Source organism: Sphaerodactylus townsendi, linkage group LG03 (genome assembly GCF_021028975.2).
Source record: "Sphaerodactylus townsendi isolate TG3544 linkage group LG03, MPM_Stown_v2.3, whole genome shotgun sequence".
In the NCBI taxonomy this organism is placed as follows: domain Eukaryota; kingdom Metazoa; phylum Chordata; class Lepidosauria; order Squamata; family Sphaerodactylidae; genus Sphaerodactylus; species Sphaerodactylus townsendi.
In genome coordinates, this window is record NC_059427.1 from 112,800,792 (window position 1) to 112,828,205 (window position 27,414).

Sequence of the window (27,414 nt, forward strand, 5' to 3'; positions counted from 1 at the left end):
GATACAACCAACAAAGCAGTGGATGTGAAGCCAACAATCCCAATTCCTGATACCTGAGCCAGGAAGGAGCCTTACATGTCACAGAATCAGGATGCCTGCTGCTCACCGGTGTTTCCTGCAGCAAGTTGTAAATGGTAGACATTTATACTTGTTTGCATACATGCCTCAGGAAGCACCGCCCCAAGTAGATATCTCAAGGTATGTGAGGACAGATGATGAAGGACATCCATCAATCATTCACTCTGTGTGTATCTGCTAGGGTATCCACCCCATACTTAACTGCAGGGAAAATGTGAAGCAATACAAAGTCAGGAGGGCTTCTTACCTTGCCTTCTCAATTTCCCTGACAATGAGGGAAGTGAAAGTATACGTGGTTCTACAGTCTAAAACATGAACAAGGCTGCAATTAAACAGAACTGCAGCAAACAGTTTCTTCCAGCAACACTGCTTCTAAAAGTGTTGTGTCCACAGTCTTGGACAGAAGTCACTGCCTAACATCAAGAGCCACTTCTTTCCAATTATAAGCTAGGACACAGTCCACTAATAAAGTTCAAGCAGAGCTCAAAAATCCCAACTACTGCCAGCTCTGGAAACAAACAAACCTGGCTTGGGGAGACTGGGAAGTTAATTTAAAACAGAACAAAAACAAACAAAAAAAACCCCCAGCAACTTGGTATATCTTAAACGTCTACAGTATTTTTCTCAATTCTGGTTTCAAGTATAACTACTTGGACTTCAAATACACCTACCACATATCCATGAAAACAGATTTTAGAAAGAGAGTAATAGCTTTTAAGTCAGAACCTGCGGCTCTCCAGATGTTTATGGACTACAATTCCCATCAGCCCCTGCCAGACCCCTGGTAGCATATTGCCTCTCTATCAAGAAAACAATGGGTGTCAAAAAGAAAATGAACTCTTTATCCCAGAACAATTGCTCTCAAACCATCACTATTTTCTAAAATATTCTCAATTTTACTCCCCTCCATCAACACGAAGCAAAACAAAATTTTCAGCTTTTGTTATTTAGCACCATAAAATAACCAAATCACTTAAAAGGGTGAAAATCATTTATTCCCACACAATTCTAAAAACTAAAACCTCAGTATGTTGAACCACTTCAAAAATACTCAGCTTTTGGTCATCTCCAAAATGCTGGAGTCTCGTAGTTGCTACACCTGAAGCCTCTTCTGCAACCTGCAAATCTAGAAACCAAATGATACAGGCCAAGGGGATGCTCTGGCCTAATATTAAAGGTGACAGAACGTAAGGAAAGGGCAAAGATATGATTAAGTACCTTAGTTGTACTTTCACCATTCCTCTGACATCTGTTGCGTTCTTGAATTTTTTCAGCAATTTCTTGAGCAATAAGATAAGTAGAATCATACATCGACAACCTAAAACAGGCATACAAATATTTATGAATAAGATATTTTAATGCCTAATAAAGGTCTTTGAACTTTGAACTTGAATAAGATATTAATACATATACTTCTCATGTATGTTTTCAACCCAGCTAATGACAAAAACATAATTCAATCTCAATTTTTGCTACTGGTCCATAGCCACATATACAAGGCAGTATCTTTGCAGTTTTGGTGCGTAGCTCATTAGGTCATCACAGTATACAATCCTTTAAAAAATCCAAAACTTCAGTTGCCCTATAGCATAGACATTACAGCATGCAACACTGAAACTCTTCTACCTATTTCAAGATTTCTAGGATTCCACCATAACTGGTAAGCATCAAGCAGTGGGAAGGAGAAATAATATTGTCAAATATGCAGAAACACAAGAAACAAGCAACAACTTAATGTGGCTCCTATGTATGTTGTGTGTAGAAACATGTATCATCACTTCACAATGTACATGTTCCCCTCAGGGAACACCAACACCAAGTGTGATCAGCCACTCTGTAAACACAAGAAACAAGCAACAACTTAATGTGGCTCCTATGTATGTTGTGTGTAGAAACATGTATCATCACTTCACAATGTACATGTTCCCCTCAGGGAACACCAACACCAAGTGTGATCAGCCACTCTGTCCCTGAGACCAGGAATGCTAGAAACCACTGTTCCTGATCACAAGTTGAGTGCTTACCTCTGCAGTTTGTACCTGTGCCAGTGTCATATTCAAATTCTAGAGAATGCATGTATACTGAGGCCAGCATGGACGCTCTTGCTCCCTCTCTATGAGAAGTATGTTATCAGTAGTTGTGCAATCTGTAGGGGGCAATTTGTTTCTGTTAAGAGCCCAAAGGATTATCCCCCCCCCCCCTTCCATGATATGTCTGAAACAATGTGCCCATGTACAGATTGCTCACACATTTTTACTATTCAGGATGCCTCTAAGTTCTTACATGACAGAAAAATCTGACACTTTGAAAGAAAAGTGGTACAGAACATTTTCACAGGCATCCATGTTGTGCTTTCCAAATTATGTTTTGTCTGCACCACAGAAAGGGGAAAGGTGAGGAGAGAGAAGTTTTCAGTTAAAGGTACAATTGTAAGCCAGCCATCATTATATCCAATATTAAACTGGCTGTCCTTTATAGGATAATGAAAACTGTACACTTCCAGTTGCAGGCACAGAGATCTCTTCATACTTGAGAAATTCCCCAGACATGCAAAAAAAAAAAACACTTTAAAAGCCTGATGAAGACTACTTATGCTCTAGATATGTGTGAATGTTGAAAGTACCTAAGCATCAGTTGAACGGGAAAAGCTTAATAAATCTTGTAAGGGAAAACTGTTCCTGTTCCCACAGTCTCCACCCAAGCTTGTCTCTCTATCTAAGTAGCTGGCCCATGGATTATGAAAGTGAAAAGCCAAGTTATCCACACAGTCTACCGCTAATCCAGAGTAGAAATATTTCCATAGCTTTATTTTTCCACAGAAAGTTTTCAACTTCTGAAAAATATTAGAAAGTTGTATGCACAAAATGCTGGATGATGAACAGATAATGAAACAATATCAGGCAAATCAGGTGGTTCAATGTCATAAACAGTATTTTTCATGGATTATCCCTATGAAGTGAAACAGAGTGTGAGACACCTACAGCCTTATTGATGTGGAAAAAGGGAGTGGAGGCATGAAACACACAGAACTCAAATACAAAAATCAATTTACACATTAACTCGGTTGGCTGTGCAAGTCAATGGTAGACTGGGCTGCTGAAATAGCCTAGGCCAGAGGCTGTGAGTACCTTTGGAAGTCTGACAAGGGGTGATGGATGCAACCACAAAATGGCTGCTGCAAAAGGCACAGCCAACCACAAAACGTCAGGGAGTGAGGTTACATGTAACTCTAATAGTAAGTAACTCTTCAACATTATTGGGCAGAAGCCTTAACAGGATAACTTTTAAAATGAACATATTGTTTAAAAATATGTTTTGCATTACCTCCAGTCACAAAGTGAAGATCAATGTGATGTAGTGGCAGCTACTGCCAAAGTAATGTTCTTCAAAATCTGTACAGCCATTCTGATCTCCAATGACCAGTAAGAAGTCCTGTTGGGCAAGAGCCTTGCCCGCTTTCTAAAATTACTTGGACGACACCACAAAAGGTATGAGCAGGCATCATGGCACCCACAGGCACCATATTGGAGACCTCTGGTCCAGGAGGCCCAACCAACAATGGACAATAGCCAGGACCAACAGGGGCATGACAGGGAGTGCTTGGGTTGAACCTGGCCAGCAGCAGTACTAAAGCCATGCTGCCCACCAGAATCTTTTTAAATGAAAGAGCCAATCCATCCATGGTGCCACTCAAATCAAATCAAATCAAATCAAATGCAGCCAAACATATTTACAGCTACAAAATGGCAAAAATGTTTTACCAGATATTTTACCGATTTTTCTCTAGTTAATTGAATAAGATACATAATTTGGTTTCATGTCTGCTCTGGGAGTTGTTAACAGCGCCTGTTCCTAGCGTATTCTGAAATTAAATCTCCGCTGATCTGAGTAGGACTGATATGTGAGACTGCTCAAATAACCATGCTACAAGTCCACGTGTTGCTATGTATATGAGTCCCTTGTAATGTGGGAACAGTGTTGAAGCACAGCAATAGAAATTGGCATAATCATGAACCTGCAGGGCTTCAGAAGTAGTACAGCCCACCACTCATTAAAAGACAGTAGGAAACATCCACATCGCTACTGTCATTAATTGAACTTGTGTCCAAGCTTTGACGTGAACATGCTCTGACAAGTACACCAGACTAAAATAGGTAGGCTGCCTCAGGTAGCCAACATGGGGCAAAGACAATATGGAATGATGACAGATGCTTGTTTGCTTGTTCAAGTGTAAGAGATATTACTTCACTCACCTGCCCAGCCCAAGATCTCTGGTGGGCACTAGGGAAAGCAGAGTGTTGAATGCAAGCCTATCCACCTTTGCAGCCACCTCTGCAGCCTATCCACCTTGTCAGCCACTAGTCTCCTGCTGCCAATCTCCATAATAACAAACAAGACAAAAATGACCTATGGTAGTAGACAGCATTGGCAGGAGCATACAGCTTGTTGGGTCAAACTGTTGGTGGTGATGACTGTCTCAGGTTGCACATTTGCAGGCATTATGAGACAGTTGGAGGGCTCCCACTGCAGATCTCCCGCACGAGAATCTCAATTCACATCTCATTTGTTCCAAAGGTACTCCAGTAATCCGGGCCCCACTGTCACATTCTCCAACTGGAACAAATTCCTCAGTTGCAAAGAGCTCACACACAATTGTATGTAGATCCTAAAGTCCAATAAAATCTATGCATACTTAAAACATTGGACACTGTAATAAGCATTTCACCCACCTGAGATGAAGCATAAAATCAGCATGTTGTGAAACACTTAATATGCCATACCAAAGTAATTACAATATGTTTATTTACTACTGTTATCTACAATGTGTGCAAGTCTGGCTAGTAATAATTCCTGGATGATACTGGTCATAAACAGCTTATTACAACCACCAGAATTTTTATAAACAAGTGGAAACCCACAAGGACTTGCAGACTTCTCATTTCCCACTCCCCCATTATTTCTTCTTTCCCTTTCCTGAAAATCCCCATAGCCTCTTGCCTTTTCCCCTCTCTTCTTCTACAGTTGCCAACTTCCAGGTGGGGCCTGGAGATCTCATAGAATCACAACAGATCTCGCAACTACAGAGATCGGCTTCCTCTTAAGGCTGCTGCTCCTTGTTGAGAAATTCCTGGAGATTTAGGTGGAGCCTTGGGAGGGTGAAGTTTGGAAAGGGAAGTGACCTTAGCAGGGTATAATGCTGCAGAGTTGACCCTCCAAGCCACCATTTTCTCCAGAGGAACTTATCTCTGTCATCTGGAGAACATTTGTTATTCTGGGTGATCTCCAGCCCTCACCTGGGGGTTGGTAACCCTAATTCCAGCGAAGGAAATGGCTACTCTGGCTGGTGGATAATTAGGAAAGAAATTGATAATAAAACTGCAAAGATTGTCATGCCCAAGCAGTGGTGCGACCACACTTGTATTCAGTTCTGGTCGCCACATCTCAAAAAGGATATCAAAGAGATAGAAAAAGTGCAGAGAAGGGCAACAAGGATGATTGAAGGATTGGAGCACCTTCCTTATGAGGAGAGGCTGCAGCGTTTGGGATTCTTTAGTTTGGAGAGGAGATGTCTGAGGGGAGATATGATTGAAGTCTATAAAATTATGCATGGGGTAGAAAATATTGACAGAAATTTTCCCTCTTTCTCACATTGAAAATGCTGGGGGGAAGAATTAGGACTAATAAAAGCAAACATTCCTTCACGCAATGCGTGATTGGTGTTTGGAATATGCTGCCACAGGAGGTGGTGATGGCCACTAACCTGGATAGCTTTAAAAGGGGCTTGGATAAATTTATGGAGAAGTAGATGTATGGCTACCAATCTTGATCCTCCTTGATCTGAGATTGCAAATATCTTAGCAGACCAGGTGCTCAGGAGCAGCAGCAGCAGCCCATTGCTTTCACATCCTGCATGTGAGCTCCCAAAGGCATCTGTGAGTAGCAGAGTGCTGGACTAGATGGACTCTGGTCTGATCCAGCAGGCTTGTTCTTATGTGGAGTCTGTGGCACTATAACCCTGTGAGATCCCTGCCCTCCTGAATCTCAATCCTCTCCAGGAAAGACCCCACAAATCTCCAGGAATTTCCTAACCTGGAGTTGGCAAATCTATCTCCTCCCAACCCAACAGTCAACCTATCTTTATCTGCTACACTGTCTTTAAGATTTCCCTCTTGCTCCTCACCCCAGAAGCCACTGCCTCAGAAAACTGTGGCCCAGTTGTCACTGAGCTAGGTCCACTTTCCTAGTAAGCAACTCTCAATGAATGTGAGGGGGAGGCACTGCACTTCATGCTGCATCCCCTTCCCCACACTACTTCCTCTTTCCATCTCCCTGGCAATCCCCATACCCTCTCTCCTGTCCCTACCTCATTTTTGCCTTCTCAGACATTCACCAATCTAAGAACATAAGAACATAAGAACAAGCCAGCTGGAACAGACCAGAGTCCATCTAGTCCAGCTCTCTGCTACTCACAGTGGCCCACCAGGTGCCCTTGGGAGCTCACATGCAGGATGTGAAAGCAATGGCCATTTGCGGCTGTTGCTCCCGAGCACCTGGTCTGTTAAGGCATTTGCAATCTCAGATCAAAGAGGATCAAGATTGGTAGCCATAAATCGACTTCTCCTCCATAAATCTGTCCAAGCCCCTTTTAAAGCTATCCAGGGTAGTGGCCATCACCACCTCCTGTGGCATCATATTCCAAACACCAATCACACGTTGCGTGAAGAAGTGTTTCCTTTTATTAGTCCTAATTCTTCCCCCAGCATTTTCAACGAATGCCCCCTGGTTCTAGTATTGTGAGAAAGAGTGAAAAATTTCTCTCTGTCAACATTTTCTACCCCATGCATAATTTTATAGACTTCAATCATATCCCCGCTCAGCCGTCTCCTCTCCAAACTAAAGAGTCCCAAACGCTGCAGCCTCTCCTCATAGGGAAGGTGCTCCAGTCCCTCAATCATCCTCGTTGCCCTTCTCTGCACTTTTTCTATCTCCTCAATATCCTTTTTGAGATGCAGCAACCAGAACTGGACACAGTACTCGCACCACTGCTTTATATAAGGGCATGACAATCTTTGCTGTTTTATTATCAATTCCTTTCCTAATGATCCCCAGCATAGAGTTTGCAAAGATTGTCATGTCCTTGCTGGCACCGGCGGAAGACACCGCAAAAGTGAGGGGGACTGGTAACTGTGCCACGGTACCCCCGGGAACTGCTCAAGGCACCCCAGGGTACCACCCCAGGGTACCACGGAACCCTGGTTGAGAATCACTGCTCTGGTATTTAGGTAAAACTCTATGGTACAAAAAAAAATACTTCTGCCACCGAATTTTCACCTACATGCCAAGTGTCCCCATGTCACTTGTAATGTGATGATACAATTTCTGGTCTACACCAGAAGTATCATTGCTGAATTGTCAGTGATGCTGGCCTAGGGCTCCTACATGGCACATACCAATGAATTTCCTGGTATCAATTTGCTTCTTCCACAATCTACTTTTTATCTGCCTTCCATCTTTAGTTATATGGCTACCAATCTTGATCCCCCTTGATCTGAGATTGCAAATGCCTTAACAGACCACTTGCTCAGGGGCAACAGCCGCAGAAGGCAATTGATCCCAAAGGCACCTGGTGGGCCACTGCGAGTAGCAGAGAGCTGGACTAGATGGACTCTGGTCTGATCCAGCTGGCTTGTTCTTATGTTCTTATTTATTATTTATTTACTTTATTTAGACCTAACCTTTCTCCACATTGAAGACCAAAGCAGCTTACCCTGCGGGATAGAAAGTATGTGATTGGTCCAAAATTATCCAGTGAATTCCACAAGAAAATGGAACCTGGGTTTCACAGACCTTAATGTGAAGCTGTAACTGCTACACCACACTGGCTTTCATAGTGTGGCTGCTTTTGATCAGTAACTAGAAGTCAGGCGTATCTGAGTCATGGAAGCTGGATGGTATCAGCTCACTCAGAGGTTGCTGTCAGATCTAGATTGCCTACCTTCAGGAGATCCCCCCCCCCCCCAAATTACAAGTGACCTCCAGACAGCAGAGATCTGTTCCCCTGAAGAAAATGAGAGCAGGGAGGACTCTATGGCATTATATTCGACTGAAGCCTGCTCCCTCTCCAAACTTTGCCCTACTCAGGTTCCACTACAAAATCCCCAGGTATTTCTCACTCTGGAGCTGGCAACCCTAGTCAGGCCTGGCCCCAAAGAGCTTTCCCTCAAAGGTCAAAATAGTCCTTTCCCTTGCTTTTACTGACAGAACCAAGCCCTGAAATGCTGTAGTTGCCTAGCAATAGCCACTGAGGGAATCTATTGCTTAAACCTACATTTGCTCCTTTTATCATTTTGAGGATTTTAACACACACACCCCCAACGAATTGTTTTGTCTATTCCCAGTTCCAGTCACCAGATTTAAGTATCCAAAGATTTGGCTGACTTTTAGAATTTAACGTGGTACACCAACTGCCCATCATTTCACAGAAAGTCCCCAAACAAAGCCTGACTTTATTGAGCCAAATTGGTGTAGTAGTTAGAGCAGCGGATTCAGATCTTGAAGATCCAGATTTGAGCTCCACATAGAAGACCTTGGGCCAGACAGTAACTTCCAGCCAAAAGTATTCACACTTCTGTGCAGATAAAAAGAGATGATAATGTTGCACACCAATCTGGGTTTCCACATGGGGAGCAAAGTGAAGTATAAAAATTTAAATAAAACAGCCAAAGGCCAGTGGTTATTTGCAAGAACCTACTGCAAGTCTACAAATGTGAGGTGAACAGTATAATGCAAAATTACTCCTTATGATAAAGAACTTAGAAGATTTGTATTGTCGAACTTAGAAGATTGTTTTGCCAAAAATACAGTGCAATTCAGCCTGACAAGAAACGATGAGTGAACATTTGCGGGATGTGGCGATAATTTATTGAATCATTATGGACAACATAAAACTCATACTCGACTGTTCAACAGGGCATTCACAGTGCACATCCCTTTTTATTTTCAGGGTTTTAAAAAAAATTCACTTTATCCAAATGACCCAGAGTAGGATATGTGCTTAAGTAGACCCCTGTCTTCAGAAAGGCACAGTCCAATAATTTCGATACATTAACACAATCTAGTGGAAACACAACTTGTCTTTTATGCCACGAGTCTCTTGTTGTTTTCCTCTGTGCAAAGTAATATGGGGACTTTTATCCATACTCGCTGCAACAGAGAAGAAACATGGGCAGGTCCAGCTTGTACTGCAAGGTCTACACAACCATTAGATAGGATAAGAGACCGGCCTTCCTTTATACCTGATCGTGATTTACGCGGTTTTTTCTAACGGGATGAAGCCGATTATCCACCCACACTATAATGAATTCGTCTTAGGCGATTTGTGGAAAGAGTTAATTGTGGAAGGAGACGCAGGGCAGGAAAACACTCCCACCCACCCCATCACAACGAATAGCAAATATATACAGGGATGAAGAGAGGGGTGTGTGGAGCTACAGACTTAAGGCGGTCCTTTCCTTGCTCAGGCCAGCTTCCCTGCGCTCGTACTAAGATCAAAGATCACAGCCTGAGAAAGAAATACTCAGCGACCCGCCCGCGGACCTCTGGCCGGATCAGCGCAGCCCCAGCCCCACTCACTCACCAGGGGTCTGGAGCCATGGCCGCACCCGGCAACAGTTCCGGTTCAGATCACCTGACTACGGTATCCGCCGAGGCTCACACAACTGAGCGCGAACAGAAAAGACTTGAACGGTTGAAGTCAGTCCACAGTGGGGCGCGACGTCTACCTGAAGCGCGCCGGATCAGGTGAACGAGAAATGTGCATTTGCATTGCATATTCTCGCCCAGTAATCGAAAGTCCACGTGCGCGGGCTGAACAAGAAACAATTAGGGTCAAGTTTGGTGGGAGCGCGAAAACCCTCTAGTGTCCGGTTCATCTCTATCTGGGTGCAGTTTCATGGATGTGCCCGAAACAAAGATACCCACTTGTTTGTACCCAGTCCAAGGCATTGTCTTCTCTATGGCTCATTCCGCACAGTATATTTATAACGAGTTGCAATCGTTATAAATGAACTCGTTTTCCCTTTTGAGACTATGAGTATTCTTCGATGGAGAGTTCTGTGCAATAGAAAGCATGTATATATTGGCTTCACTACTACTACTATTACACCAGCTGATAGAACAGTTGCCAACCCCCTGCCAAACTGAGTTGTACCTGTAGCACTTTACATGCATTTCTGTTTAACGGCTTTTTCTAGTTGCTGCCTCTCTTGTTACGCTCATACAAGCAAGTTCTCTACCAGCATTCTATCACAACTTTGCAATTTCAAACTAACATGCTCCAGCAATAGCTAGCTTGTCTGCTGCCCCTTCTCATTACCACACTTCAAGTAGCAAGATCAAACAAGTGTGTTGTTTTTCCAGAGATTGGAAATTGATTTTTCAAAACATAAGTTAATACATGACTAAAACAAATATATAAGTCATGTTCAAGCATTTCAGGCTTATCAAGGAAACCAAGAAGAGATGAAAACATACAGTCCCCTCTCACTACACTTGGAATATATCCTAAACTTTGTATTGTCGAAGGTTTTCACGGCTGAGTTCAGCTGGTTTTGGTGGGTTTTCCGGGCTGTTTGGCCGTGGTCTGGTAGATCTTGTTCCTAACATTTCGCATGCATCTGCATCAGTAATCATAATATCAATCAACAACAACAATAAACAATATTTGAAATATCAAAACTTCATAACCAAACAGCCTAATAACAACATAGCAGCAAACAACATGATAACAAATTATAACATAAACCTAATAATATAACATCAAACAGCAAGAAATAACAATAGATTTAACATCGTAATTAACATGCATAAATTCAGATGGTGACTTTCTATTATGTTGTCAAATTACAAAATACGACCTAGGACTAAACTTCTATGTAATTAATTGCAGTGTCCGTATAGTAAGCCAAAACTAATAATTAATCTAAAACAGGACCTCATAACTCCTATACCTAACACTACCTGCAAACGACCAACAATATAACAAATTCACTATCTAATATACTAAACATTACCTAAAACAATCTAAATGCTGACATCATAACAAGAGAAAAAGCAATACAATCAAACTAAAAATTCCATGCTAACCTCCCATTATAACAACCCTAAGAACTAACTAAAGAACAATGTCCACCAACTCTGTGAATGGTCAGTTTCAGCGTTTCATCAGGGAGCTGCCGCCGCCATCGCCACCACCATACTTCTGCTGGGTACACCCAGCCTTGGCTGCCGAGTGGGGCTGCCTGGTGGAGACTTCTCCTCATTGTCCCTTGCCAACTGGGCAAGATGGATTCTCTTAGGCCCCTTCCGCACATGCAAAATAATGCATTTTCAAACCACTTTCACAACTGTTTGCAAGTGGATTTTGCCATTCCTTACAGCTTCAAAGAGCATTGAAAGCAGTTTGAAAGTGCATTATTCTGCATGTGCGGAATGAGCCTAAGTTTATGTAGTCTATGATGGCTTGTGCTAGGAGTGTAAGGAGAGTTCCTTCCACGATTCCTGAGTTTAAATGTTGCCCCCACCCCAAAGGAAGAGTTTTCTAGTTTTCCTGGCTTTATGGTTCTAGGTGTGACTTAGTTCATAGGCTTTAAGTGTGACTATTAGTAGCAAAATGTAGAGTGGTAAACCATTGTCCTGCTTCAGCTAGGGATGTTAGCATAACTGAGAACTTGAATGCTCTGTGCTTGGAGCCTGGTGGCTTTTTCCTTCGACCTTTCCCTTTCTACCAGCTATGATTTTTCAGCTGGGTTCCTGAAAAAAAGACTGTAGATTAGGGGGATGGATTCTTGGACAGAGGTTATTTCTCCACACATGGCCTTCCACACAAACTCCTTTATCTTCACACTGACACTGTAAATCAGATTAGACTGAGAATGCCTGACCAAAGGTCACCAAATGGAATTGTTGATTGATGGCTGGGCAGCGTCTCCTGTGCAAGAATAGTTGCTTTAGCTAAGGTGTGAATGGGCTTGCTACTACATGACTTGGTTTTTAAAAAGAATTCTTACTGCTGCTACATGGGATGATTCTTAGTAATTCTTAGCAGGAACTTCAACCGACGTATCTGTGTATTCGCTTCATGCATCTAAGATGGGCTTGGGTTACCAGGCTCCAGGTAGGGCCTGGAGTTCTCCTGAAATTATCTCCAGGCCACGGAGATCAGCTCCCCTGAGGAAATGGCAGCTTTACAGTACAGACTATCTCAGCATATCCCCGTTGAGCTCTCTCCCTTCCCCATAATCTGCCCTCCCCAGACCTACACCCAGATCTCTTGGAATTTCCTATGTCAGGCTTGGCAACCTAGCTCAATGAAAGCCAAGGCTCAGTAAATTCATTAGTCTATAAGTTATCTCAAGACTTGTTATCAGTATTTCCTGTCTTTGGGATGTCACAGTCCTAATCCAGATGCCACCTTGGAGGAGAGTGAAAACTCAGCAGTTTTTGCATGGACGCTCCTGAAATAATGCCATGTTTGGAACCCAAACATTTGCAAGTAAACAATCAGTTAAATTGGTTCTGGTGGGTTTTCCGGGCTGTGTGGCTGTGGTCTGGTGGATTTTGTTCCTAACGTTTCGCCTGCCTCTGTGGCTGGCATCTTCAGAGATGTATCACAGAAAAAAGTCTGTTTCACACAAAAATCTGTTTAATCAGTTAAATGATTATCTTCTCTTTACTTTTGATTTTACATAATTATTACATCCTAACAAATTTGGCAGTCATGTGCTCAGAGCCGTCGTAACGTATTCACATACTGGGCAGTTCCCCGGGGGGGGGGGGGGCATCAGCATAGGGGGCCCATGCTAATCTATGTATTTTATGACTTGCTGTCAATAAAGAAATACAGTACTATACAAAACTATAAATATTTGTCATTGGAAAATGCATATTTAGCATGTGTTTTACTAAAGATAATGAACAATATTAATGTTAATTTTTATAACAAGTATACATTGGCATTCACCTCTGATTTTATCATGGTCACCTCTGCAACCACATGTGCATGGAAGTGTACATATCTCATGTACTGCTTTGCTCAGGCACCTATAATGCTGTTAAGATGACCCTGCATGTACAAATCCTTATTCCCAGGTTATGAGACAAGGATGTTGCTTTCTTACTCAGCAGGAGTAAGAAAATAATTATTTTGCAAGTTCTGTTGTTGGGCTCAGAACCATGAAACTGGGACCAACTGATAGAGTTACCTGGTCTTTTTCTTGTCCTTTTTACAGTAGAAAATTAACAGGTGGGGCTCTTGACATGGAGATCAAGTGATGGCAGAAGGTGATGTTCTGCTAAACAAAAGGGACACTATGCAGATTGCATCAAAATTATGGAGGCTTTGAGCTGTGCTACAGTAATAATTATGAACTGAAAACTGTAACAGCAATTGTTCTGTCATTGTGAAAATGTGTGTGCGGTAAAAATCAACCTGTCAAAGGAACTGTTGTATTAATATCACTGATGCTAACCCACTCTATATGTAGATATGTTTTTTGTTTTTGAAAAAATATTCTTGATGTTATTTATTTGGCATACATATGAAGCAGCTTGTGGCACCTTGGTCAGATGCATGAAGTAAATTCTCTGTCAGAAAGATCTGTATATACAAAAAGAAGAAAGTAAATGTGAACAGGAAAACTCATAAGGAAACAAGTACAGTGATGAGTCACAACTGTTGCAAAGAAATGTCACAAAGTAGAGTTTTTAATATATTGCTTGTATTTTTTCCTTCCTCTTTCTGTGTATAACATTTTTTCTGATTTAAAGTTCATGAATCTGACTGCGAAAGCTAAAAAAAACCTTATGCTACATTAATTTCCAAGGTACCACGAGGCTCTTCTTTTGTCCTGTGTAAGGGAATGAGAAATGGCCATGGCAAAAAGCAAGAACTGATCAGTCTTCACTCAAGGAGTAGCTGAAAGGAGTTGGTTAACTTGTACCAGGTAATATCAAACAATTTGATGGGTAAGAAAAGAAGAAAGAAGAGGTGGAATTGAACTGGTAGGTGCAGAGGACAAAAAAGGCTAACCACTAGTTTGCCAACTTTTAAGCTTCTCCCTTGGACTGTCCTTTTAATATCTGGCCGTTTCCGCATGGCCACGGTGGGAGTTGGGTCGGCGTACATGACGGCGACCCAAGAAACTACTGGGACGACGGTGCCGCGCTGCGTCGTCGCCCGGTCGACCTACCTTCTCTGCAACCGTCCGGCGCATCGCCGAGGCCAGGGGACATGCCCCCCTGCCCTGCTTGACCACTCCGGCATCACAGGGCGGGGGGGCGTGTCCCCAGGCCTCGGCGACGCGCCGGACGGTCGCAGAGAAGGTAGGTCAACCAGGCACAGGGGGGAGGGATGGCGCCTTCCAGCCGCTGCCATTCGCACGGCAGTGGCTGGAAGCCGCCGTTTTCCGTAAACCTCGCTTGGGAAGTAAGGTAGGAAAACGGCGGCTTCGCACCACTCGGGAGGCGCGAGGGCAGCACGGCTGCGAAGCAGCTGCGCCCCCCATGCGAACAGCTCCCTGGGGACGGTGTTTTTTGCCGTCCCCAGGGCACTGTATTAGGCCCGTGCGGAAATGGCCTGTTTGAGCTGCCAGCAGTTCAGGTGATGCTTTTTAACTTTATACCATAAAAAGTTTCAACTGACCACTTCCACTAATTAAATTGCTGTTAAAGAGGCAGAATAAAACAAAAATCCAGTAGCACATTAAAGACTAACAATAGTTATGAGTTTCTGAGAGTCGCAGCTCACTTCTTCTGATTTGTGAAGGGAAAAGAACATTTTTCCTATCCAACTGGCAGCTTTAATTGCCACTTAAAAATTATCCCTCTCCTGTGATTGTAACAATACCCTGACTTGGAGAAATTTAGCACATAAATCTATTCTGGTTATTTTAGCGGCCAGAGATGCTACACACCTGGTGTTAAAGGGTTAACTGTTTAAGTGGACAAAGCTATAGAGAACCAAAGTGCTTAAAATGAATATTTCCGTGGCATAAGCTAAAAGGAATGACACAGATATATCTTTTTCAAGCATCACCAAAATGTCATAAAAGTATATTGTTTACAGTGCCTGACATCTTACAGAGTACCAAACAAGAAAAGATTCACACAACCACATGTTATGCATGATGACAACCATTAGCACCTTCTGGTCTGGTCAGTTAAAGTATCAGTCCTATCTTGGCTACCTTTAGCACAGAGTTTTCAACTCAGGTAAAGAACAGGCATCAAGTTGGAGAAATATAGTAGATGTAGCATACTGTGACACCGCTGAGCATTGTGATCAATAAGCATCAATGCAGGTCCATTAGCCATGGTCTCCACATAGTCTTTGTCCTTGGCACTCTCCCTCCAGAGCATCAACAAGCCTGCCTCGCCTTGATTGTATCAGACAGGCCACGTGACAATCTGTTTGAGTACAATTATTCTCCAGACTGATAACAAAACGTTAGTTATTATTAATAGGGTTTTTGGCTTCTGTCCAGCGATTGAAAGCAGTGGGTCAACCATTGAACAGTTGAAGCCCTTGCAGAAAGGGACTTTATCATCAATGTCATCTTCTGTACCTTTCAGAGGGTCCCTTCCTCCTCATGCTCACCACATACATTCACAAATGTCTCATATATATTTGATATTCATTATCATTTCTAAGGTACTCTGGGGTGTATGAAATACTTTAAACATTCTTTGCTTTATCCTCACATTTCCTGTGAGACTGAGCAGCAACCTGAGAAAAGGTTATTTGGATAGGGATCTCCCATTCACGCAGTCCAGGCGATCCACAATGACAACCCAAGCTATTTATCCACTTCTCCCGGCTTGTCCACTGGGCATACTGCTTTTCCTGAATCACAGATATATTCTTATACGTATTCATAAACAGCCTTTATTTTGAGAGACATTCGAAAGGTTGTTACGAGATACTACATGCAAGATTATTGTCCTTCTGCAAGTTTTCAGAAAAACTCTTTTCTATTTTTGGACTGTGTGTTGTTTTCATTGACTACTCAACTCATATTTTTCCTTGGCACTCACACCCTAGGATTGCAAAATAGGTGAAGATTTGCTTTTATAGTCACTGCACAATAATTCTGATTCTTTCTTGTAAAAGGTAGAGGAAGGGGTGGCTGTGTATCATTTGTTTTCCCCAGACGTTTTGCTGTTGTTGGATTGTTTGGCTGTTACTGGGGGTTTTCCCCTTTTCCTCCACCCTCCCTGACACCATTCATCTCTGGAGAAGTACTGATTACTCTGTTTTATTTGTTTAATTGCTGTGCAGTTTTTCCACATATTGCTAGGTGTTCTGTTTCTAAATTTTGTGTTTTTTTCTGATGTTTTATAGAATAATGCTTATAAAAGACAAAGAGAAAGTTAAAGAAAAGGGGCAAACAAAGGTAAAGATGTGCATACATGATGACAAATGGCTGCAATAATAAAGTGAATTTATTCCTTTTGGACTCTGGATCTTTTCCCCATGTTTGCAATAATGAAAAATATTTTATTGAATTGAAGGACAGTGAAGAAGAGAAACTTTTGCAAGATGATAGTAAACCACTGAAAGTACCTTACATACTTGAGTATAAACCAACTTTTCCAGCATATTTTTATGCTGAAAACCCCCCTCGGCTTATACTCAAGTATATGCAGTAATTCCAAGATGGCGGCCGGAACTGGGGCTGCTGTGGGTATCCGGTAAGCATGTTGCTGCTTTTTTTCTAACTCACCAGAGAGCCGTAAAAACAAACTGTAAGGACAGCCTGCATAGCATTACAAGTAGGGTGTGTGTGTGTGTGTGTGAGAAAGAGAGAGAGAGAGCGAAGAAACCAAGGCATTTCTCTCCTAGGGGTTATTGGTTATTTCCCCTGCCAGTGGGGAAAAAAGGTAGAAATTCTTTTGGTGCTGTATCAACATATTACTTCACTGCTCAGTCTCTCTTGTAGGTAGCTTAGGAAACCAGACCTTCGTAAGATCCTGGCTCACCAACTCTAGTGCAGTTCATTAGCTCAAGAATGCAAGAGAAATGTACACTGTATTTGCAGACTTTTTTAAAAAAATTATTCCTGTGCCTTTAAGCAACAGCTTGCTCTGAAGCCATTATTACATAGTCATGCTTCTCTTCTTGCCATAAAAATTTTACTGGCTAATATCTGAAAAAAAAAGTGCTGTTAAAGGCACAGAAGCATGCAAGAGTCCTTTTCTGGTTAGTTTGCAGCAGTACGTCCTGGTGAAATCTGTTTCCTCAGCATGGTAATGATGGTAGCTGAAGTATTATGTCAAGTTTCCCCTTCATCATCAGGAGTGCATCCCACCCGGTGTTCTTCTCTTCCTAGCACTATCAAGTTCAGGACATTATGGAGTGGCCAACACTCAGTGATTAACTGAGGCTAGCCACTGCAGCTGCTGTGTTCTGTCCAGTTAATGGACAGGCCTCCCCAGACTGTGCTTCCCAGGGTCCTGTTCTTGCTTTACTTTTCTGAACCCTTGCACAAATGGGGTTAAGAAGATGATGGGCTTCACAGCTCTCTTTGTACATTTGTCACGAGCAGATCATGAAACATTCATTACACTCATCTGTGTTGCTCATCTGGAGGGAATGGGGCCTCTGCATATTTCATTTCTTCCCCCATTAAAATCTCATGAAAGAGTGATCCCTTTCTTACAATTCCTTAATTATTCCTTTTATCCACCTCCATTTGGCTTGCTTTGATTCATCTGGAGAAGCAGGAGGAAACTCTTCTCCATATTGCGGCATGTCAGGAATGTGCAAGAAGGGACACTTGGAAATCCTGTTTGGCCCATTTGGTTACTGGCACTTACTTCTGAGTATATTTGCATAGACTCAATCTGCACATGTCCTGATGGTACAAAATTAGAAGAAGGTTGCAGCCACTGTGAAAGTCGAGAACAGAAATTATTTAGAGCATTTGGGGGTATAGTTTGGCAAGCAATGCCTGCCAGATAGCATTTTGATTACACACACTCCATCTAATAGCAGTTTGATCTGCAGATATTGGCAGGTTAACATTTAGCTCTGTAACGTGAAATATATCACCTTTCTAAGGACTAATAAATTGAAATTAAATTAAGAAGACATCAGAGTTGGCTGCTGAGAAGCTGATATTTGGCCTGTGTTCGGCATGGTTGTGCTTCCCTACAGACCAAGCATATGGATTGGGATCCTAGATCAGGGGTAGGGAACCTTTTACGCTCAAAGAGCCATTTGGACCCATTTTCCACGGAAAAGAAAACACATAGAGCCGCAAATACTTTTTGACATTTAAAATGAAGATAACACTGTGTATTTTGGTTATTTACCTTTACTCTTTGTATATAAAACAATTATAGTGTGTTGCTTATGAAATCCACGAAGTGCTACAGAGAAAAATATTTTTTATTTATGTAAAGAACACATTTTTAACATTTTTAACTTTTAAAAGAAAATAACTAAAAATTAACAAAAAAACACGCGACCCCCTCCCCTCCCAAACGGCGGACGGACACCCCCACACACACGGATCCCAGCCAAGAAGGCTGCCTTGCACCTGCCCTGTCCCCTGGGTGCTCTGGGGGTAAGCTTGTTTGGCTCGATGGTAACGGTGGCTTCTTGCAGTTCTTCCCCTCCATGGCGGAGCTGAGAGTTCCCCAGCTCTGCCATGGCGGGAAAAATGCTGCAGAAGCCGCCGCTGCCCATTGGGCGGGCCAAACGCCCGCCAGAGCAGCCCGGGACAGGGCAGGGAGACCAGCACTCAGGCCACCCCCTCCCTCCCTCCCAAACGGCGGATGAACACCACCACCCCCCCACGCACGATCGCAGCCATGAAGGCTGCCTTGCACCTGCCCTGCCCCCAGCTGCTCTGGGGGGCGTTTGGCCTACTCCACGGCAGCGGCGGCTTCTGCAGCCCGCCTTCCCTCCATGGCAGAGCTGAGAGTTCCCCAGCTCTGCCATGGCGGGAAAGAGCCTGCAGAAGCCGCCGCTGCCCCTCGGGTGGGCCAAACGCCCCCCAGAGCAGCCGGGGACAGGGCAGGGAGACCGGCGCCCAGGCCACCCCCTCCCTCCCTCCCTCCCTCCCAGGTCGCCCCCCCCTGCGAATGATCGCAGCCATGAAGGCTGCTTTGTACCTGCCCTGCCCCAGGCTGCTCTGGAGGGCGTTTGGCCTGCTCGACGGCGGCTTCTGCAGCCTCTTTCCCACCATGGCATGGAGGGAAGGCGGGCTGCAGAAGCCGCCGCCACCGCCATCGAGCAGGCCAAACGCCCTCCAGAGCAGCCGGGGACAGGGCAGGGAGACCGGCGCCCAGGCCACCCCCTCCCTTTCTCCCAAAGGACGGACGGACACCCGCCGGCCGCCGCTTTTTTCTCCCCCTCTTTGCAAAGGTGGGGGATTCCCCACTCTCCCCAGGAAGGGGCCGGGAGCCGCACCACAAGCTCGAAAGAGCCATTTGCGGCTCGTGAGCCGCGGGTTCCTGACCCCTGTCCTAGATGATCTTCAGTCTTCACAATGGAAATCCCTTAGCCAGGTTACCAGATGACTTGTAGAAAATGCCCAGTGCTTTTATTAAAGATTGAACTAGATCCGTGGTGGCGAACCTTTGGCACTCCAGATGTTATGGACTACAATTCCCATCAGGCCCTTCCAGCATAGCCAATTGGGAATTGTAGTCCATAACATCTGGAGTGCCAAAGGTTCGCCACCATTGAACTAGATGCTATAAGCTTCAACAGCCTATTTCCATAGCTTCTGTTAAAGAGACAAAACATGATCTGGAATTCAACTGGTAACAAGTGGCATATCACTTGTTAAGTGCTCCCTCACTGCTGTTCCAGTGAAGAGCCTCACTGCCACATTTTGGATCAGTTTTAATTTCCGGATCAGTCTCAAGGGAAGGCCAGCATAGAGTGAGCTGCAGTAATCTAGCCTGGAGGTGACTGTTGCATGGATCACTGTGGCTAGATCTGAGTGAGATAGGTAGAGGGCCAACTGCCTGGCCCGCTGGGGATGGGAAAAGGCTACCCTTGCTATGTGTGTGACCTGGACCTCCATAGACAAGGAAGACTCCAGATTCACACCCAGGCTTTTACAGATGCTGTTGGAAGAAAGGGACTTTACGCTGTTTCCTGCCTCTACCTATAGAGGGTTTTTTTTTACTAGATAGCCAGTGACTAGAAAGGGACCTAGGAATTTGTCACCTTTACTCTATCATGCTGGTCCTATCCTTTGATGTAGACTGATACTCTTAGGGACTTCCTCCCTTGCTTCCACCTCCTTCTCCATCTTACTTTCACCATGCCTAGGGAGAGGATGTGTCTCCTGCGCATCCGTCTCCATCCAGCTAGAATAGGATAGTTAGTGAACCTATCTCTCCACCTTTCTATCCAGAATGGAGTTCACTAATAAATACTTTTTTAATAGATTAGAAACTACAAACGACTGTGACTTTCTTTTGTGCCTAAGTTCGCTCTCTCTCCCAAGCTCGTCCACGTGGTTGTCCTGGTAAGCTCCGCTGTGTTTCAGCCTCTGAGCACTCTGCTCTATGTGCAAAAGGAAAACACACACCAGGTGTTGTTTCTCCCAACAGATGCAACAGGTTGTAATGCCACACAGCAAATCGTGGCAGTTGAAAATCTCCCCCTCCAACCCAACCCCAGGACCTCTGCCTTCAATGGATTCAACCTCAGCCTACTCTTTCTCAACCATCCAGATACAGCCTCCAGACACTGCCAGAGCATCTGGGGTGGCAGGAGGCTGGTTCTCCATCAACAGAAAAAGATGAGTATCATCTGCTTATTGGTGACAACTCAGCCCAGAGCTCCAACTAGGTGTGCCAGGGGCAGCATGTAGATGTTAAACAATGGTTGAATCCCCACTACCGTCTTAGCCAGGGTTCAGAACACAAACTAACCAGGTTTGAGGTTGTTTGTGTTCTGAAACCTGGCTAAGACGGTAGTGGGGATTCGACCGGGGAGGTCGTCCCTCAAACCTGGTTAGTTTGTGTTCTGAAACCTGGCTAAGACGGTAGTGGGGATTCAACCAATGCTGGGGAGAGGATAGCCCCTTGTGGCACTCTACAACCAAGTGGATGCCTCTGGGACATCCCCCCCCCCCACAATGTCACTTACTGCCACAGTCCTATCTCAGATTCAAGAAATGTAACAATCCCTAGTACCATGTGATTGGCTTGGCGGGTCTCTCCTGATTGGCTGTCATGCCGTGTTGGGGCGGGACCTTGATGAATCCTTGTTTGTCGATCAGGCAATGGGGAGTTCTTCCTGAATCCTTGATATTTTGCATGAGTATCACACGATTAATTGACCGTGTGGAATCAGCCTTAATTTTTTCTTCATCAACTGTAGTTTCTCAGTGCACCAAAAAGCCGGGTTGATGTGGGAACAAAGAGGGCATCAGGGAGCAATTGTCTCGATTGCTTCAGAGAGCCAGACATTCCAGTCCTCTACCACTTTTCTCCACTTGGGAACTTTGATATCCATAGCACAAAGTGCTTCTTACCAGTTAAAGCTGCTATGTCCCTTGTTTGAAGGAACTGACCACACCACAGTTGTCCAGGTTTCATCTGTGTCCAAATTGGCAAACTTGTGTGGTTTAGTGGTTAGAGTGTCATGCTAGGTAATGGTCAAATCGCCATTCTGCCACAAGACTTGCTTGGTGATCCTCAGCCAGTGATATACTTTCAGTTTAACATATTTCAAAGGATTGTAGGAAGGATAAAATGGATAAAAGGGGATGAATGTGTGGGGTTTTTTATTTCCTCAGAAGGAGGGTAGCATATGATCAATACTATGTGGGCCTGCTTTTGATGACTATTTAGAAACTTTAGCTGGTTCAGAATATGACAGTCAGGCTATTAATGGAAATTTTACATAATGAAGGTATCTTGATCTGGGATGCATTGAGGCATCAGCGGACAAACAGATCTCCTTCTTTGCCCCTTCTAAAGTGAAAGCAGCTAGAAGAATAATCTGTGAGGAAAGAAAAATCTTTCCTGCCCGTCAGCTACAAATCTATTTCATTGTTATAGAAAATTATGACACCAAGACTAAAATAAATCTCACTGCTCCCAGGGCTGCAGCACGCCAAATGTTTTGCTGTTGTTTCTCACAGTTGTTCAAATTCAGCTCTGAAGAAATGCTGATGCAATATTTAGCAACTGGGATTAAGAGAGATGTTGTGATCGTTTTACAAGGTTATGTGCTCCTGGGAGAACATGAGATTTAAAAAAGAAAGTGGTGTGGAGAAGGACAGTCAGCCCAACAACGGAGTAGAAATAGAAATATGGGCTTCCCTGCTCAAAGTACAATACTCTAACCACTACCCAACACTGTTTCAGAGAGATGCAGGTATGTTACAGTTTCAAAAATGGGAAGAAGCTTGATGCTTGGTGGAACACAAATGCATGTTTGATCAGTGTCCACGGTCTACTCTGTGCCAGCTCTTTCAAAGCAGGCTTATGACAGGCGTACTGGAGGGACCACTCTCTAGCCATACGCCTTGTTGTTTATGTAATGAGCTGCCATCAATCCAGTTGCCAATTTGTCTCAGGTTTGAGTATTCCCCAAATGCATGAAGTCCTTCGCTCCCTTTCCTGTGGACAGCTGAAGAGCAGCCTAGCAAAAGTGTCAAGGAGGTGTATGCGAACTGTTTTAAATACATCTCACCTCTGAATCCTATTAGATGGCATGCCTGCAGTTGTAGTGGTTGTTGACAGCACTCACTGTCTGCTTTCCCTCCACCTGAAGGGAACTCATGAGCAGCCAGAAAAGTAAGCCACAGAAGCTCTTGAGCCTGAGGAGGGGCCCCAGACGGTAAGAAGCCTAGGACATCTACCTTCTATGCCCATGTGATAAAATGCCCTGTGCTTTCCGTTGAAAGCCTTTAGTTGGTTTCCTTGACAGTCTAGGCTCAGATATCTGAAGGTCTTCTTACTTCTGAAAAAACTTCCCAGTGCCCATTCACTTGAACTAACATGAAGCTGCCTTATACTGAATCAGACCATCAAGGCCAGCCTTATCTACTCTGCGAGGTCTCAGGCAGAGGCCTTTCACATCACCTACTGACCAAATCTTTTATCTGGAGGTGCTGGGGACAGAACATGGGACCTTCTGCATGCAAAGCAGAGGGTTCTCCAATGAGCCGCAGCCTTTCTCCAAAGCGGGCCCCTCCTTAAGAGTATCAGTAGTTTTCATTTTTGTAAGCCTAACATCAAATAGAAAGAAGGATACAAATTTTCAAAATACAGTTTGAAAAATCACTAATGGGCCTATTACTCCGGGTACTCCACCCTCCCGCATCTGGCAGCTGATGAGTGGCCCATTGCTGCATTTTTGGGATACCTTCTCCAGAGATATTTCCTTGGTTCCTGCATTTAAGCACCAGTTTTGACTTTTGCTTGTGCCCATCTATTGCTGTGATTCTGCTCCCTTCCCTACACTTTTAATATTGCTTTGCAATATTATGGCAAGCAGTAGAAAAGCAGAACATAAGTGTTTATTTATTAAAACCTTTATATTGAACATCTCACAGTGACTCAAGGTGGCTTACACAACCCAAAATCAAAACAGTAAGCAAAAAATACCCACACATCAAGGCAGCAAAACAATTTAATTTAAATACCTCATAGCAATTTCAATCAGCTACACTGCAGGACAAGCAGCCCGCATGGTGTAGTTGTTAAGAGCAGTGGACTCTAATCTGGAGAGCCAAGTTTGATTCCCAACTCCCCCACATGAGTGGTGGACTCTTTCCTGGCAAACTGGATTTGTTTCCCTGCTCCTTCACATGAAGCCTGCTGGGTGACCTTGGCCTAGTCATGCCCCACCTACCTCACAAGGTGTCTGCTGTGGGGAGGGGAAGGGAAAGGAGTTTGTAAACTGCCTTGAGACTCATCGTGGTTGGGAAAGGCAGGATATAAATCCAAACGCTTTTTCATCTTCTAGAGCCACAATCAGTAGTTACTTTTAGTCGAATGGCATGTAATTAGATAGAACAGTTTTGAACACCCACCAGAAAGACAATTAAAACATCTCAGAGTCAAGGCATTCTGTTCCTGAAAGCAAGGGCCAGCTTGAGACTGCACCGTTACAGAGGCTGGTCACAGCTGCAGAAGAAATGTATTATCCATTCCAATTGGTAAGAGAAGATATATAAGGAAAGAAGATTCGTTGGCCCAAGACAGTGACTAAATATCAGGGTTGCCAGGTTGCCCCCTCCCCAACTACAGGTGAGGGTTCAGGGGTAGAAGAAGAAGGAGGAGTTTGGATTTATATTCCCCCTTTCTCTCCTGTAGGAGATTCAGATGGGCTTACAAGCTCCTTTCCCTTCCTCTCCCCACAACAAACACCCTGTGAGGTGAGCTCAGAAGAACTGTGACGAGCCCAAGGTCACCCAGCTGGCGTGTGTGGGAGTGCACAGGCTAATCAGAATTCCCCAGATAAGCCTCCACAGCTCAAGCACAGAGCAGGGAATCAAACCCGGTTCCTCCAGATTAGAATGCACCTGCTCTTAACCACTACACCACTGCTGCTCCTGGTAGGGTTGTCAGATCCGGATTCGGAAACTCCAAGTTATTTGGGGATGGAGTCTGAGAAGGCAGGGACCTCAGTGGGGTACAATGCCCCAGAACCCACACTGGAAAGCATTCATTTTCTCCTTTTTCTGTAGTCTGGTGAAAAGTGGAATTTCAGGGGATCCCCTAGTTCCACCTGGAGGCTGACACTTTACTACACAATTGAACAGAAAAGCTCAATTGATGAACCAGAAAAATCAAATGACTCTGGAGGATGTTGTCCAAAGAGTGCCATTCCTCAGGTACAGAGGGACGAACAGAACTACAACTCTCAGACTCCTCCTCAATCAGCCAGTAACATTTCCTAAAGCTCTGGGTCCGCACAGGGCTGTAATTTTCTTTGCCTGAGCCAACTCTTGAGTAAATCGGCATTGAGCCTGGCACGGGCACCAGCAGCCATAACTGAACAGACCATCCTGCCCCAGGTTGTTTGGGGGAGAGAATCCAGCTGAGGTGATGAGAGCAGGGCTGTGAAGGGAGAGGCCTCACCATGACCACCCAGAGCACTCCAGGCAAACTACCAATAATTGGCAGGAGAGAAAGAGAGAGCTAGGTGAGGCAGCCAGAAAGAGAGAATGAAAGAAACATAAAGATGAGAGAGTTGGAGTAAGAAAAGAGAAAGAGAGAGCTGGGGTCGGATGACAGAAAAAGAGTTGGGGTAGCAGGGCAGAAACAGAGAAGAGTAAGAGAACGGGTGGCAGGTTGGAGAGTGAGAGGCAGAGAAGAAGGGGGAGTACAGAGGAAAAAAGATCTAGCTTTAAATATTTAAAAATATAGAGAGAGTGATTATGGATTAATATCTAGCTTTAAATATTTGGTTTCATTGTTGTTTAACTTCTAAACTCTCAATTATTGAGAAAATACCACACCAAGTAAGGATTGTTTATTACAATAGTTTAACTATCAACTATTAAATATTAAGGAGAGACAAAGAATAATTTTCATTATTAGGTAAAGGAATACGTTATGTTAACGATAAATTTGTTATACAGGAACCAAAACACAAACTGGATGAACTGAAATCCAAAGAAACAGCTAGAGACATTGCTATATAGAACTATAATAGACAATTGAGACTGAAGGAGAAGTCCTTTCTTTCTTTTTAAGATTAATATATTGAAATTTAGACTAATGATGATATCAATCTGAACAATGAAATAACCCTCTGTTTTGTTTTTTTATATATATTTTGTAACTTCACCATCTATACTTTCTTCCTTTTCTAATCTTTCTTCTTTTAATTTTCTAACTACTTATTAGTATGGTATGTAAATGATTATGTCTATGCGGATGTTTGAACCTTGTCTTTTTGTTTTAATCAATAAAGATACATTATTTAAAAAAAGAAGAAAAAAGATGGGGTAATGGCCTCTTGAGTACTTACTTGCAGGTTCCCACTTACAAGAGTCCATTGTATTTTTTCACACAATGGGCTCCCCCCATCTGCAAAGGCACCTTGCTGGCTCTACCCCCTTTGCAAAACCATGATCTAGCTCTGCAAAGGGGATGTGTGAATATGGAGATAGTAAGGACTCTCCCCATCTTCACAGGTGCCCTGCTGCCCCTTCTTGGCAAATCTGGGATGCGTGGGTGGGGGGACAATTTCAGTATTTGTACCAGGTGCCATTTCCTGTAGATATGCCCTGTCCATATTTCTTGCCCTGAAAGGATTAGTTTTCAAGAGAGCCTGTTGTATGGGCTTTATTGCCAGCCTCTAATAAACACATATTTGCAGCTTGAGCAGCTAAAGCTGAACATTTTCTGGTCCTGCTGCTAGCCCTTTGAAGTTGGGTGTAAATTTCAATGAAATAAATGTTTTAAAGATTATCTGTAGTACCAAAGATCACTTCTGGATTGGTACAGTTTCACAAACAGGCATTTTGAATGTGCATGCTGCTAGGATTTGGTATATTTTAAATATATATATAACCCTTGACACACTTACACTACACTGTCATCCCTGCCCTAGGCCTGGAATACAAATTATACTTGCCTGGAAAGGTCACTGAAAATAACACACAGAGCCCCCATGATAATATCTAAAACTACACATTATGTGTATTGCCAACATCATGTTGTGTCTCCACATGCAAGCAAAGCACCAATAGAACAAGCCAGCAGGATGCAACAGCACGGCTTTCCCCAAAGATGTTAATGCCTGTTTTTAAAGATTCCCCTACAGAAGATTTACAAAACATGTTGGGCAGTTAAATATTTTATTGCACGTTGTTAGTGTAAGATGCTATCGCTCATGAATTTGCTGAGGGGCTTTCTAGGTAAACAGTGAATAATTTTATTCAGAACAAACAGAATGAAACAAAGAAAAGAAAAAGAAGTTGAACAAAGTCCTTCATAGCACTTGTCTTATGGGCAAACCTGCACAAAGAGCCATAAGTAAAATTTGCCTTGGAACTACCATGCTCCATATTCTGATGCCTTGGAATTATAATAAAATATGAAGTATCCTAATGAATGTTAAAAATTGCTTTTTCTGGCTTTTGGTGCCCTAGCCCTCCTATCACATCTCTGTGCACCTGCCAGTAAATTAGAAACATGGAGCAGGTATGTGGGAAAACTACAGCAATCCAATCATAAGTGGTTTTATATATTGTAGAAGAGACCGGATCCTTTTAGATAAAATGTAAGCTTTCAGATCACATAAAACATGAGATGCCATGGTTTTTAAATCTTCGTGTTTTTAAT

The 27,414-nt window shown here is 43.5% G+C and overlaps 1 protein-coding gene across 2 annotated transcripts in view; it reads right to left on the reverse strand.

Moving 5' to 3' along the window:
* Positions 1-9,824, reverse strand: part of STX8 (syntaxin 8) — a 39,815-nt gene extending 29,991 nt beyond the window's left edge. For both annotated transcript variants that reach the window (XM_048487735.1, XM_048487734.1), the window contains exons 1-2: positions 9,716-9,824; positions 1,297-1,396 (exon numbers count right to left, since the gene is read on the reverse strand). In XM_048487735.1, coding sequence (XP_048343692.1) covers positions 1,297-1,396; positions 9,716-9,732 — 117 coding nt within the window. In that variant the 5' untranslated portion in view covers positions 9,733-9,824. The remainder of the gene's footprint in view (positions 1-1,296; positions 1,397-9,715) is intronic.
* Between the last annotated feature and the right edge of the window lie 17,590 nt (positions 9,825-27,414).